The 15,103-nt window shown below is 39.5% G+C and overlaps 1 protein-coding gene across 1 annotated transcript in view; it reads right to left on the reverse strand.

The window, feature by feature from the left end:
* Window positions 1–346: 346 nt before the first annotated feature.
* The window catches only part of CCDC88C (coiled-coil domain containing 88C), a 96,568-nt gene continuing 81,811 nt past the window's right edge, over window positions 347–15,103 (reverse strand). Inside the window, exons 22-31 of the mRNA XM_066551852.1 lie at window positions 14,139–14,325; window positions 13,760–13,905; window positions 12,496–12,585; window positions 11,480–11,721; window positions 7,362–7,544; window positions 6,932–7,000; window positions 6,088–6,156; window positions 5,001–5,302; window positions 3,837–4,052; window positions 347–2,645 (exon numbers count right to left, since the gene is read on the reverse strand). Coding sequence (XP_066407949.1) covers window positions 1,653–2,645; window positions 3,837–4,052; window positions 5,001–5,302; window positions 6,088–6,156; window positions 6,932–7,000; window positions 7,362–7,544; window positions 11,480–11,721; window positions 12,496–12,585; window positions 13,760–13,905; window positions 14,139–14,325 — 2,497 coding nt within the window. The 3' untranslated portion in view covers window positions 347–1,652. The remainder of the gene's footprint in view (window positions 2,646–3,836; window positions 4,053–5,000; window positions 5,303–6,087; window positions 6,157–6,931; window positions 7,001–7,361; window positions 7,545–11,479; window positions 11,722–12,495; window positions 12,586–13,759; window positions 13,906–14,138; window positions 14,326–15,103) is intronic.

Below are 15,103 nucleotides of genomic sequence, written 5' to 3' on the forward strand. Positions count from 1 at the left end.
TGAAAGATGAATAATTTCTCATTTTCATATGGCATCCTGAGAGTTAAGTACCAAACAGACTATATAAGATGCAAGCTTGGGCAAAATTGACAGCATGTTTGCCCTTGTCCAAAGTGGTTGGAGAAGCATAAAAATCAAACAGTCCAATTCTAGAGTGAATTGTAACTCACTTATTATTGTATATTCAACCCTCCTGTAGTCTTCAGTAAGAAGGTGACAATCGAACAAAAAGACTCCTGGTACACCTTCTACGTTATATAAACAAACCCAACTTCACCACATAGACATGAAAATCAATACTAAGGCTTGTGAAGAGCTGTTGCAGACAGACCTCCAGCACAGTCAATCACATTTTTGGGGGTTTTTATTTTTCCAAGGACAAAAAGTAGAACATCAATCTGTGTTATTTTAGTCTTTATTATAAACAATTCTGTAGTTTTCAGAATGGGATTGCTACATATTAGATAACAAAAACATCAAATGAATCAGTTTTCTTTTACTAAATTAAATCAGAACCAGCAAAAGAAGTATTTTTTTAAGGATTTAGTCTATTGGAAGAACAGCTTTACAAACATGGAATTAAAGATACACATTTGATCATATATACATAAGCAGCTGATGACACTCTGGACAGAAACATACAAAGAACTTCTTTGCACATAAATAGATTTTTTAAAGAATATTTCTTTCACATGTGTACAAAATTATTTTGCTTCTATACTGAGAAAAGTTCTTGGAGACAAACAAGGACTTCTAAGAGACAAAAGCCCACACAGGATGTGGGCTGTCATGCACAAAAGAATGTAATAATACAATTTACACAGCATTCTTATACAGTACTTGAGCTTCTTATATACATACTTACAAGACACTTTTGTACACGAGATGCCACCTTTGCAATTGGAATGGCACCTCCCCTGAAAGGCTGCATTAGTTCCAGTGTTTGTATAAAAGATAAAACAAGTTTCAAAAGGCAGCACCACTCTGCAGAGTAAAGGATCCACTGAGCTGCAGCTATAGTGAAGGCAGTGGGTTAATTCTGCTGGCTTCTGTGTTTACACAGCCCAAGTGGGAAAGGTTGAGATATGACCCTTGAAGTATATACAATACCTTCTACAAAATGTGTCTGTGGCTAGAAAAACAGATTTTACCAGATCCATGGCTAAAGCCACACACTTTTGCTCTTCATCTGTTCTATGCTACTTAAGTAGCTTATGTCTTTGGGGGAGAAGTCTGGCTTTCATATGATCTTTTCAGTATGGTTATTTATCAATGGTGGGGCTGAATTTAGCACACACAGGACCTGTGAAACTTTTCTTTAATGCATGCAGAAGGGGTGCACAGTGCAGCAATGACATGAGACCCTGCTAAGTTTCTGCTGGACTGGGGAATGCTTAGAACCTGTGAGAATCAGGTGCCAAGTTTGCTGTGAGATTAGGTCAGGCTTCCACTTTGTTTTAGGCACAACAGTGTCAGAAGGATGGCGGTTTTGCTCCTTGACTCTCTTCATCACACTTTGTCCAACCAGGAAACAGTACCCAGAGAAAACTCAGAGCAACCTACAGGTGATGCCTTTTAAGACCTGACTGTCTAGATAAATGGTACCTGGACATCAGCCATACCAAACACACATGTTACAGCTACACTGTGGCTTACACACAGCCATACTCATACCAAACTGTCTGCTGATCCCCCTGGGGGTCAGGAGACCCAGGAGTGCTGTTGGAGCTGTTTCCTCTCACAGGCTCCTCCACAGCCCCAGAGCTGCTTTCCAACAGCTTACCCCGGCACTTGGTAAGTAGGGCATCACCCTGGCCTTGTCCTGGGGAAGTATTTGCCTCAGTGCTGCTGCAAACAGCTCTGGCAGGAGCCACTGTGGCCACCTCCTCAGTACAAGGTGCTGACTTGGGTTTGACTTTGGAGGGAGTATGGGATGCAGAGGAGTAGTGTTGCCCGGCGTTCACACGCTCTTGCTGCTGGACATTCAGACTGCTGCTGGATGCAGTGGGTGAGGCAGAGAACTGATGGAAGGAGAGCGGCCTCTCATCTTTTGGTGGGAGCAGGGAAAGGCGCCTCGCTTCGAGCTGCCGACAGCGGGAATCGACAGCTTGCACGGAACCCGCCACCTTTGCGGACTGCGGCCTCTCCCTTAAGGGTGCCTGGGAGCTCGTTGGCACAGAGGCCCTGGCGCTCTGGCAGACAGTGTCCTTGCCCCCGTGCATCTCTGCTCCTGACTTCTGAGGGCTCTCCTGCCTGTAGGCCTCTGGGCCAGCAGCCCTGAGGAGGTCTGCAGAGGCCAAGCTGAATGCCCTGTTCAGTGACGTGCTCCTCCTGCTCGCGGTTCCAGGCTGCTGAGGCTGTGCCATTTGCCGCACCCCGCTGGCACACTGCTGATGCGCCGCGTGGGGGTTTGCCAGAGCATCAGGTTCAACTTGTCTGAGGTTTGGCTTCATGTAATTGTCAGGCTTAGCCGTTCTTCCTTCTTCACCAGCCACAGCCATCTTCACAGTTGGAGCAACAAGACTAGTGGGCATCTTAGCAGCCTCCTTTCTGGATGGCTGAACCAGCAAGTTTCCAGCAGCTGAAGGCTCATTTGCTTTCCTAAAATAATCACCAAGCAAGTCATCTCTGTTTGTGGAGGTGTCCTGGTGTGAGAAAATATGCATGTCACATTAAAGACAACACATTTTGTTTAAAGAATCATGCAGAACACTGTATTCACAAAATCTTCCTTCCTACTTAATTTAAACCAAACACAATAATAGATTTTTACATAGTGGAAACAGAAGAATGTTTAAAATGGGTATAAATCTAACTCAAGGAATAATGTGCTTATTGTAATTAGATTGTGACAACTTGCTTGCCAGGTTAATTGTCATAATTTTAAAATAATTTTGGTTGCAACCTGGACAGCAGCTCTTTTGCTTCCTTTCACATCAGCCACTGTCACTTTAACATCAATATCATATTGATGACATCAGACATTGGTATCAGCAGATATCAATTATATCTGTCATATTCCAGAATACAGTTCATCTGGATAACTCTACTGTAACTTCAGGAATGTAACAGAAGTCAATACCTTGGGGAGATGTGCTAGCATTACAAAAAAATTTCATTCCTTCTTCATTGATTCCCTTCCCCTCTCCCATTCAATATACAATGTATGTTAAGAGCTGCATGTACCATACAATGAAATAAACAAAAATCATTATAAAAATTGTTTGCCTACAATGAACTTACAAATTTCAAGTCAGACAATTAACCTGGCAGTAAAAGAGTATTTCATGGGGATGGTCCATGCAATCAAAAAATGGTGATGCTTGAACAGCTGCCATTGTACTACTAGTAAAAGACATGCTCAGAACAGTTAAGGGACATGCTGTCATTACAAACAACAATGATAAACAAGCTAATGAAATTTACTTCTTTACTCTTCTCTAGGGAGCATGTTTAAAGCTTAATACACTTATTTCACTAGTGTTCCAAATATTTCTTCCAGTCAAAAAACTCATTTTCCATAAGCAAACACCATCAATGGCAATAGTGCAGTGTGAAAATTTCTAAGCTCAACTAAGTGTTAAAGTGTTAAAGTTATTTTTAACTTTATTTAAACAGCTGTTATGGACATTAGCATTGCAGAATGACGAGTCCTCCGAAAGCAGGCATGTGTAAGAACAAACGCTGCAAATACTTCATGAGCAATTAATGCAAGTGAACTGGCAGCCTTTAAAGTAACAACTAGGAGTTACAGTATGCTTCTGTAGGTATTAATATGCTAGCAAAAGCTGTGGTAAGTCAGGAGCTGTTGCCTTCATAATAAGAACAATGGATACCCTGGGGATATAGAATGAAGCAGATCTCCTATTTCCCCTGCCTGTTCTGTGCCTCATGCTGCTGGGATATGAAACACTGAGGACCGATTCAAGAGACTGCGAATGTTCCTGATGAATGGAAGGACATAGGGAGTAGCAAGAGGGATACAGTGCATCAGCTTCTAACAGAAATTGGTGTAATGAAATCATTTCACTCTCATTTAAACTGCGCCGATGCTGGAAAGGAACAGGATGACAGAAAGAATGAAAATGGACATGGTCAGGTAGTTACAGACACACAAAAGTAATAATTTTAAACATCTCTAAAAGCTAAGAATTGTACTTAGGGTAATGAGGGAGTAGGAGGTATATTTCAACATTACTGTGAAAATTCAAGGACCAGAATTTACTGATGCCACAAAATGGCACAGCTCTGCTGATTTCAATTCTTTTACCAAGGCATTCATAAACCAGAAATCTCCATTCACTTACACTATCAATGAACTGTTTTTAAGATACTAACCTGTTCAATAGTGCACTGCCTCACTATTGTACAGCATGTCTGAGCAGTGAAAGACAAATGCCATCTTGAAAACAAACATTTAGTTCTTGAAAAAAGCACTTCAATGAGTGACAAATTCTTGCAGTCATTGAACCAACAGGGCAGTGTCAGTCAACGCACAAACATGGTGAAAGTATCAAAAACTTCCTTCTGCTAGAAGAGCCCTTCTCAAACACACTGATATTTTCAGATTATGAGATGGTTTTAACAACTGCGTATTTCGCACTTTAACTGAAAATTATTCTAGGTTTCATTACTAATTTTAGATTTAGCAGCTGAAAATTACACAGAAAACGTACCAATTTATAAATAAAGATACCTGGAGCTGAGAACTGATGATACGAAACCTTGACCACAATTATTTGCTAGCAAAAGTACTTGCAGTGAATTATCTGATTTGCCATAGCTGATAAACAAAAATAAATTAGCGGAGTGCTATATGAAAGCTAATTTTATCTTAGTTATTGAAACCGTCTCATTTGTTTTGCAAGATTTGATAGTACTTATGTATATGAACAAGGATCATCTTGTCTCTCTCTGTTTCCCTATGCCCTCATCCTCCTAAATCAGCTTTGAACAGTTTTTTGACATCTGAAATGGGCTATCTACCTCTATTTACTTACACTTGGTAGAGACAGCCTGTTGCTCTCTTCCAAGAACTCTTCCAAAGTTACCATCTCACTGCCAGGCGAGGCAGATCGCTGCCTGCCTGTGTGAGACTGGGATGGATTGCTCCTCTGTGGTGTATCACAGGACATCAAACCATTCCTGTGGGAGGAGGACTCATGCCTGCTGCCAGAGCTTAAGAAAGCAGCAGCAGAGTGAAGGGAATACGTATCTCGGAGCAAGACTGGTGCCTCTCTGCTTGGCACCATATCTTCACTGCTGAGGCTCTCAGTTCTACCATGGATATGGTCTAAGGAACCTGAGGAGAAGCATAAATACCATTAATGACACTGCTCTGACATAATTTCAGTAGATTTCACACTCAGGTGGGAACTTATCATCCAGGGCTGTTTCCACACAGACTGGGTAGCATTTTTTACCTTCATTTTTTCTCCTACAGAAGCTCAAAGCAATCAGAGCTTTGAAAAATCCAGGACTACTAAATATCTTACAGCACCTTAAACAAGCACAATTACTTCACCAGAAAATAAAAATAGCACTGGGAATAGAATAAAAGCCTTATATTAGTAAGATAATGTTGGGGTGCCTCTTTACAAGCTGTGTGTCATTGAACCATCTCTCAGTCTTGGCTGTGTGATCTGAGAGTTAGAACCTGACAGTGGAAAAGCAGAAAGCGGATTTTTCCCCAGTATCAGGTCTCTTGGCATCCTTGAAGGATGCACAGTTTGCAAAAGCAAATCTCGAGAGCACCCTGATTCCATGCACAAGCTGTGTGCAGAGTAAGAACCACAGAGATCTCTTGTTAGAGTCTAAGAGTGTCCTGATATTTCCCACAATAAGATGCCAGTCAGACTGAAGCAAAACTCGACCGTCTGCCTTAAAAGCCACCCCTTGCCAGAATCAATCTTAGAAAAGCACTTCTTGCCAGCAGTTTTGATTCCCAAGACAGCCATGTCCAGACTGCATAATCATTACCATTTCAAAACAAGTCTTCAAAATTAATTGGAAGGAAAATGGCATTTTACACACAGTTTCATGGAATTTCACTTCCTGTTTGTCACAACTCAGCTGTAAAAGCTTTACCTTTCAAATTGAGAGGTGAACTACTGCTGGAAGCGTTCCTACTGCTCTCTAAACTGTTTGGCCTGGACACTGAAAAACACAAATCAAGCATTGAACAAACAGATCTTAAGTTCCTTTGATTCTCTAAAAGACTTGGCTACAGTCTCCCTTCTGAAAATAGGACCTGTGCAACTAAGTCACTTTGAAAACATTAACAACATAATAAACACAGGATGCCAAGATCAGGACAGAGTAGAAAACATCTTCATTTTTCAAGTTGTTTAGGATCCATCTTGTTCATCTCATTTTTTGCACAAAGAAACACATTCTGGGTTTTTACAGTAACTATAAATAATGCAGATATTGAAGAAGTTCAACATTAAGTTGTTGTCTCTTTTTCAGTTTTCTTTGGAAGGAGCTGGTGGCCAGCTTGCAAATTCAGTTTTCTGCAAATTCAGTTTTCTCTAAGCAGGCAGTGCTGTTGCTTCAACAGCATTCCCACTCTGCATCCACAAGCCCCACACCGAATTTCTCTTACTGCTGATTCACTCCCTTAAGGAATTAAACATTCTCCAGAAAAATCAACAACTAACCTGTAGGACATGCATTAAAAGGTCTGTTGGTGGTGGAAGGCAACTTGCCTCAATGCCAGCATTGCTTTGAAAATTCATTTTGGCAAAATATCCATAAAAAGCTTCAACAGAAAACCAGAAGCAGTTAGAATCCCATTCCCAAAATGGTGCTGAATTACTACACCTCCTTCTGTAATATAAATGCAACTAAACCACTCCAGGACAGCTCATGTGGATGCAATGAAACAAGTCTTAATGCAGATGTTTGGAGCACTCACACGTTACAAGCTTACCGTGCCGTCTGGTGCTTGCAAACTCCACCTCTGGGGACTGCTCACACAGGTTATCTTCTGAATTATAGCCTGGAAAAGAACATAAAACTTAAAAGGCCAATTGAACATAGAAAGGTTAATCCTTCAGGTCTGTCCCAACACATTCTAGCTGTGTAGAAGACTGAGGTGATCAAGAGGGTTTTATAGGCCCATCTTCTAAGCACTGCGCAGGGAACCACTGAAGAACTGACTCTTAAATATGCTCTGCCAAGTTGATGACACTACAAGAGTGAGTAAACCCCACACCTCATCAATTAAACCATTCAGCAGATAAAGCAGGAGTGAAAATATCAGTGCTCTGCTCTTGTACTTGAATGCCACTAGTAGCCTGGCAGGAACTGTGAAGCAGCCTGCCTGGCACTACCAGCTGCTGTACCAAATGCACACACACCTTTTGGCCTGCTCTGGAGCCGGGAGATGGGGGTGGAAGTGTGCACATGAATGGCTGAGGTTGAGTAAGTCCTGGGACCCATTTCCACACAGCTGGCTTTTGCTGCAGAGTCTGCTGATATTTCAGCATTATCATTGCTGCCTCCATGATGGGAATTCCTTTTTTGCTTTAGGTCCATTAGCACTGGTGGGGAGAGAAGTAAATGAATAAGACTCAATGAAAAATAGCATTAGGGGATTTGTATTTATCTGCCCATACAAACATGACAAACAGGCACAAAAAAACTGCACAACAAAGGCGCTAATTTGGCAAGCTTTTCCATAAACAGTGCAATAGTGGATAGGAAATTTCTGCCACCAGCTTGTCAATCATGTGTACTCTCTATAAAGTGTGGGAGTGACAAGGGCTGCTTAGTACCAGTGGGAGGGTTGATATTATACATGCAACAATTACTGTGAAAGGAGGAAGAAAAGGAGTAAAGACATGAATTCAGAAAAGATAAGTGAGGTGTGAAATTCCCATAACATTATTTCTCGTAGGTGCATTTCATAAGAACTTACTTCAGTAATAAAATAGAATAGGGAAAGAATGACAGTAGTCATGCTCTTACTCAAAGAAAAATAATGCTGATTTGAAAATTATCTATCATGATCCGTGCACTAAGCTAACTGCTTTCAGGTTTATATCTTTGCTGTGGATAAGAGCTCAGTCTTTACAAGGTTGAAACTGCTCTTACAATGTCCGGTGCAATGATTTTTAAGTGAAGTTCCTGGGATCTTAGCAGGAGAACAACAAAAACTCTGCTAGAATATCATTTAGATTAAGAATCTGAAAAATTATTTTCTACTGATAAAGCAGGTTAATTAATTTCTTGTCATGTCAATGTAATGCTTCAAGGCACACATAGAACAAAATTTAAAATTATTTTCTGCAGAAAACACACCTAATGAGATCCAAGATTCTAGATTTTATATATTTCTATGGAATACTTGATTAAGTAAGAGAAACTAAATGTTGAAAATGCAGCAGAGTGCAGCAGTCAAAATAAGCAACTTGCAGAGACAATGGACAGACAGTTCAAAGCACAGAGCAACTGTGAAGTGGTATTAGAGAAATGGACCAATGTGCTGTCATCTTAGGGGGCCCCTGGAAGCTGACTTCATTCAGGAACAGTATTTTCTCCCTAGGTCTGCATGGGCTCCACAGACTGGGCCAGCACTTGCTCTCAGAATTGAAACATATGCCAGGCCTGCAGGGGCAACTACTGGCTAAAGGTTCACATGCAGATCTGTATTTCTAATTGACTTCCTAGATACACTTAACACCTTTCATGGATGCCAAAAAAATTAATTGCCCTGGAGACTAAGATTCTCCACAAATCCCCAGATGGGCAACAAAAACCAGGCTTCTCCGCCAGAGTCCCTGATTGTGCCACTGGGGACAGTTCTCAGAGTGAGACAGGAAACAAGATCTTCTGGCCTCTCTGCTGAGCCCCCAGTAGCACACTGCCCGTGCTGCATCCAATTCTCTAACAGGTGGGGACTGGACCTGCACATTCATTTCAGAAGCCACTAAGTCATGAATATTAGGCAACAAGAATTCTGGGCAATGGATTAATGAAGGTTATTCCCAGCCTTAAGAGAACAAATCTACATTCTTCTTCCAAAAAAATCTGTTGAAACTGAAGCAGAAGAAACTGAAACGTCAGCTCAATTCAAGATGAATTTTCTTAATTAGAAGTACAAAACCTTGCTAAATATCAGGTCTGAATGTGAGCATCAAGACACTTGGCTGAGAATAATTTTTCCAGTAGCTTCCATTCAAAGCTAGACTACTCAAAAGCAGAAAAAGGTGTTACAAAACCTTCCTTTTTAAAATCATTTAGTAGCACAGACTATTGGAAAAATCTCTGGAGCTTGAGACTGTATTTTCATTTTAGTAGGACTACCACACTATAGAAAGCATAGCAACAGCAAACCAGTTCAACACTTTAACTGGACACAATGCAAGTACATGACTGCAAGAAAATACTGAAGCGAATAGCAACTTCACTTACTGACAACATGCACCACAGCCAATATACATACGCAAACTGTATGCCATGGGGTCCCCTAACGTGTGCTGCATTGAAGAAATGATCCACAGTGTGCAATAGTGATTCATCTTCTACAGGAAAAATTAAGTCCACGTTCACTAATCTTTGCTTGTATTTAGAGTATTGTATAGACATGCTGAGTGTCCCTATCAATGTGCGTGTTCTTTTATGGCATGTGGGATTTTTTTTTAAATTTTTTTTTTTTTTTAATATTTGTCAGAAATAAATGAAGATAAATGTTACAGAGAAGGTGTTAGAAAACTCCCAGTTCCGGGAAAGAAAGAATTTCATTAGGAGAGGATGGGATGTCGGAAGAAGACCAGAACCGGAGCCGATTAGAGAAAGACTGATGATTCGATGGAGACTTAGGAGACTTTTCTTTATCCTTGCTTTTGCTTCTCAAAAAGGCAATCTTTTTGCGCTGTGCAGCTAAATTGTTATCACCCAGGTATCCCGAAAAAAAGAAGAAAAAAAAAAAAAGTAAAAAAAAAAAGCCTTATAAATGAAACTTAAAATGACTTAACACAGACTAAAGACTACACAACCAGTAAAAACAGAAAAGGCTAAAACAATGACTAACACCTATAATGGAGGACTGATGAATGCATGAATGCATAGCTAAACACATCTAATCTGACTCGGATTAAGGCATAGATTAACACATACACATAATATTTAAGCAAGTCCACTGAGAAATTACTGTTAGATCATTCAAAATGTTTTTCCTTTGTAATATAAAATTAAATTGGTGTACATGTTACTCAGTGATAACACTCTCAAATTTCCTATATGTCTCCTAGGCTTTAGTACTGGTGAGCCTCGTCTCCACTTAAGTGTTTCACGTAACATGAAAATGAATGAAGCCCCAGAGACCTCCTGCTGTCTCTGGCACTCTACAAGGGCCTTGTTCCGTGGCAACCCAAGCCCAACTTCCCATGCTGAACTTGGGATGCACGTTTAACACCTAGAATCATATGGATGATCTTATTCCATAAAACATCTCTTTTTACTTTAAGTGAATAAATGACCTCAAAGAATTAGAGTAGAGAAAGGGTTTTACTCAATCAAAACAAAAGCTTCAGACAGACAGATACTTGTAGTAGTTTATAAGAGTTCTTTTCTCAGCTACTCCCCTTCTGTCTCCCACCCCCCACAGGTGGAAGACAGGAATTATTATTCAAATTTCAATTTCAAGATTGCTTCTTGGAAAGTATTTCTGGAGTATAAAAATCTATATATAGAAGCTGACAGAAATTATCTCAATGGAATAAACAGAGCTTGGGACATAATATATTACCTTTAATAAGGATGAAGAGTATTTATTTTGAGAAACTTTCTTTTAAATTTCCCATAATTAGGAACATCTGATTTACTGTATAAACTAACTTAACAGAAAATCATTCCATCTTCCTTACATATTCCTTAGTGTTAAAAAAATAATTTCATCATTTTACATGAAAAAATTCCTAGTTTAATTCTAAATCAAAACATCGTATTGTCTCCATAATTACATTACGATGAATTGGTTATTTACAAAAAACGGGTTATTTGTTCTGCACGTGCACCACCTGCTGGCAGTGGCTGTCAGCCAGCTCATACCCCTCAAAGAGCCTGAACCACACACTATTCCATAATCCAGCTTTAAATGCTTTGCTGCAAAACCCCAGTAAATGAGGTATTAGAACAAACTTATTCAGTAACAATGTATTATGCAATACATCTGGGCAAACAGAGGCTGAAGGGAAGAAGTAGTAGATAAAAGGAAGAAAGCAAACTAAAACAAAAACAAACCTATGATCTTCTAGAGTTTACTCAAATTTCTAGCATACTAAAAATTCTATTGTACTAAAAAAAAATCCAAACAAACAACCCGAAACCAACTAACCAAGAAAAAACCACCAAAAAACCCTAAAACAAACAAAAAAGGACATGAAATATAATGTGATTGGGCATTAATATATCCTATATATTAAATATAAAAAAAAAAAATTCAGCTCATGAATTTAGGCTGGACATTCCTTACCTTTGTTTGAAGAACACCCAGGGCCCTCTCTCTCTTCTACAGGGTTTGACCCTTGAGAGGTATTATCCTGAGCCTCATGTTGATGTTTCAATTTTTGGGAGGCAGATGGAGAGTTTACCATCTCTGGAGATTCAGAATGCCATGTGGAGCTTTCTGCTGCTGGTTTCAACCGCTCCCTTGGGGTCTCCTTCTTTGGCTTGATAAATTTGACTAAGGCTCTGGCTCCAATCCAGGGGTTTTTCCTGATAAAGCAGGTTTTGTGAATGGATTTCAGAAAATGCTACAAGAAATACTCCCCAAAGAAATTTACAGCTGTGCTAAAGCCATCAAGCCATCCTACATTTTTTGTTTACCGTCATGAATTGGTTCAAAAAATGCACCATGAATTTCACAGCACTTGAGATCCATTTCCCTACTGAAGTCAAAATTACTTTTACAGAAATATTTCTTCAGCATGAGAAATGTGAGAAAGACAACTGTTCCCTCTGCTAGAAATCTAAACTACACATATGGGCCACATAAGAATTCTTACAGCGTGACAAACTCCACTACAGGAACAGACTGAAGAAGAAAAATGAAAGCTGCTTTGAAGCCTCTTTGCTAAGGTTATCAGCCAGAACTATGTATAGTGGAATTAATTTGGCTCTTTTTTGTTGTTTTTAGTATAATTTTTAAGTCCTTCTCTCTAACAGACTGGTTATCCCTTGCTTTGAAAGAGCAGCTCTGAAAGCTCCTAGTGCTGATTAGTCACCATACTGGGAGCAAAGTGGTTCTTTCCCAATTATTTTGGGAGTTTCAGATTCTTGTATTAATACAGAGGGCCCCACATGAGGCCCTGTACTCTACATTAACTCAACCTGCTGCTTCAGGGAGTATCTTGCAGAGTGAGAGGGAAGAGACAAGTGGAGATGACACCACCCATAATTCAGATGAATTTTCTGTTATCCCCAGTTATGGAAAGCCCTTTCTTGCCCTCACTGATCTGTGCAGCAGAACTGAATCCATGTGGAACTTACTTTTTTGGAGCAGGATCATAGAACTTGTACTGGTCCATTATCTTCTCTTCAAGTTTTTCCTTATGTCTTCTTAAGGCATTCAATTTATCACTGTGAGGGGGGAAAACATATTCTGAGTCATCTGTATGAAATTAAGCATAATCGAAAAACTGAAGACCAGAAGCCACCAAGAGAAGGAGACTGAAATATATTCCTATCCTGAACCTTCAGGATTCAAAGTCTGTTTGGAGAGGGCCAATGCAAAAGCCTACCAACCATGCTGATGGGTGATTTTTGTGCAATAAAGCATGAAAGGTGAAAGAACAACAGTAGATGGTGGTGCAAGATTACTAACTAATATCTCAGGCAGATTTTGTTTGGTGAGTGTTAAGACTAACTGTGGTTTTTATTGAGTGTTTTGTTAACCTCCACAGGGAAATTGGCAAATCTTATTTTCATTCAAGTAGTAAGGCAAATGCACCTCCATCATAGAACAGTCAGACACCAGGATAAACAGATCAGAGGACATCTGAACTGTATTCAACCTATTTCAGCAATTTCTAACACTTCAACCATATAAGCCAGTACTGCTATAAAACTCAACTCAGTAACTCCCACATCATCCTGATGTGTCTAAACTAAAATTCTTGGGATTAAGAACATTTTTCTTCCTTCTTTCATACCTATAAGAGAAATTCACTGCAGTGAAAACAGGATTCTTTGTAAACACAAAGTATCTTTAAACAGGGTATTTCACTTCAATGTGTCAACCTGGGCATGAAGGACACAGCAACATATGTTGATGTCTGTATCCTTAAAAACAACATCAAAGCAGGTATTTCTTGAAATGCAAATGAAAAAAGCAAGAGGAGTATGAATATTTACTATTCTTCAGGAACCTAAATACAAAATAACTCTCATAAGACTATATTTTTGTTGCAACTTGGCTGTTTTCCAAAACCTTAAAACCCTTTCCCAACCTCCTCTTCTTTGAGAAGTACCACTGGGTTTAGCATTCCATCTTTTCTAACTGTATTTTCCACATAGGTTCATCTGTATTATTTGAAAAGAGCTGTGTTAGCCCAGGTGTTTTGTGAACAACCCTTTGCAGTAAGGCAATGTAGAAACATTTTGTGCTTTCTCCTATTACACTTATCCCCTACCAAACAGCTATCAACAAGAATTATCATTTCACTGCCTGCTCTTCTAGTCCTGATAGATTATTTGTATTCTGCATTTGTCTAGATTACTTAAGGTTTCACAATTCAAATCTCTTTTTTCTTACATGTACTGTTTCTGTTCTTCATGATACTGCTCCTTGCTCTCCATGTTCTGCTCCAATAACATCTGATTCTGCTGGCTCAGCATCTGAATCTGGCTCAGGAGATGATGGTTTTCTTCTTCCAGATTTCCCTTTAGACGGGACAGGAGCTATTAAACAAGACAAATTAATCTTTCCTCTTCATCTGGCTTCCCTGGAGTGCACCATAATCAAGATAACACAACAGCACGGTATCCTAAGATAAAAACTATACACTTCAAACTATGTGGGGGTGTTGTTTCATAGTTTAACCTTCTATATACAGCATGTCCAAAGCTTCACACCATGTATGGCAGCTCTCTAACCCAAAAGCAGCAGTAGCTGGGTATTCACAGCTACTCACCTCACAGTGGTTATCCAGCTTGGTCAGAGAGATATCCATGGATTGGTGCTGTTCTTTCAGCTCATCATAGCGAGCTTGCCAACGATTCAACTCCAGCTGAGAGTTGTTCAAGGAAGTTTTCAGCTCTTTAGTGTGTGAATGGAGCCCTTCATACTCTGCCTTTAGCTGGTTGTGCAAGAAATTCACCCTAAACAGGAAGAAGAGAGGATGCTTATGACGGACACTTCACAGAAAGGACCTCACATTAAAAGACCACACCATCAGTTCACAGCTCTCACTAAATCAAACATAGTTCCAAAGAGTAACTCCTAAGGACATTTTTATTCTAAGCATTTAATAGAATTTTAAGAAGCAGTGGTAATATTACAAAAAATTTCAAATTATAAAATAACTGAAAGGAAAATACATGAAAAATAAAACTGCTATTTCTTCAATACATAAGAAACACACCACAAATTTCTGAGGCACAATGTATTTAAGAGCATTGGGATATAAAGGCAGATCTATTTGGCACAAATAAAGAAAACTCACATGTTGCTTTTTTATCCTAATGCATGAAATATGAACATTTAAGTGTGAAACACTGTGGTGTTGTAAGAAGATACTGTGGCATTCTTTTACACTTTTAGGTAAATCTAAAAATGTCTACAAATCAGGAAGGCACAACATTAAATAACTAGATGAACAGATTAAGTTCTGTATCTGCTGACAGATAAGCCTGGTTCTGCCAGCCCTGCAATCAACATTATGCAACATCTTTGTCCCTAAGAAAATGAATTAGGAACAGCAAACTTGAGAAAACCTCTCAAGAGCTCTGTACTGCTCTAAAGTACACTCATACAATTGTAGCTCAACTTAAAATGTGATTTTTAAATATGATTCAACCTGACATTGCTTTAACTTGATGTGGTCTTGGCCCCTCATTTGCACCAAACAGATTCTCAGAACACCTTTGTAGTATGAAC

This window comes from Molothrus aeneus, chromosome 6 (genome assembly GCF_037042795.1).
Source record: "Molothrus aeneus isolate 106 chromosome 6, BPBGC_Maene_1.0, whole genome shotgun sequence".
NCBI lineage: Eukaryota > Metazoa > Chordata > Aves > Passeriformes > Icteridae > Molothrus > Molothrus aeneus.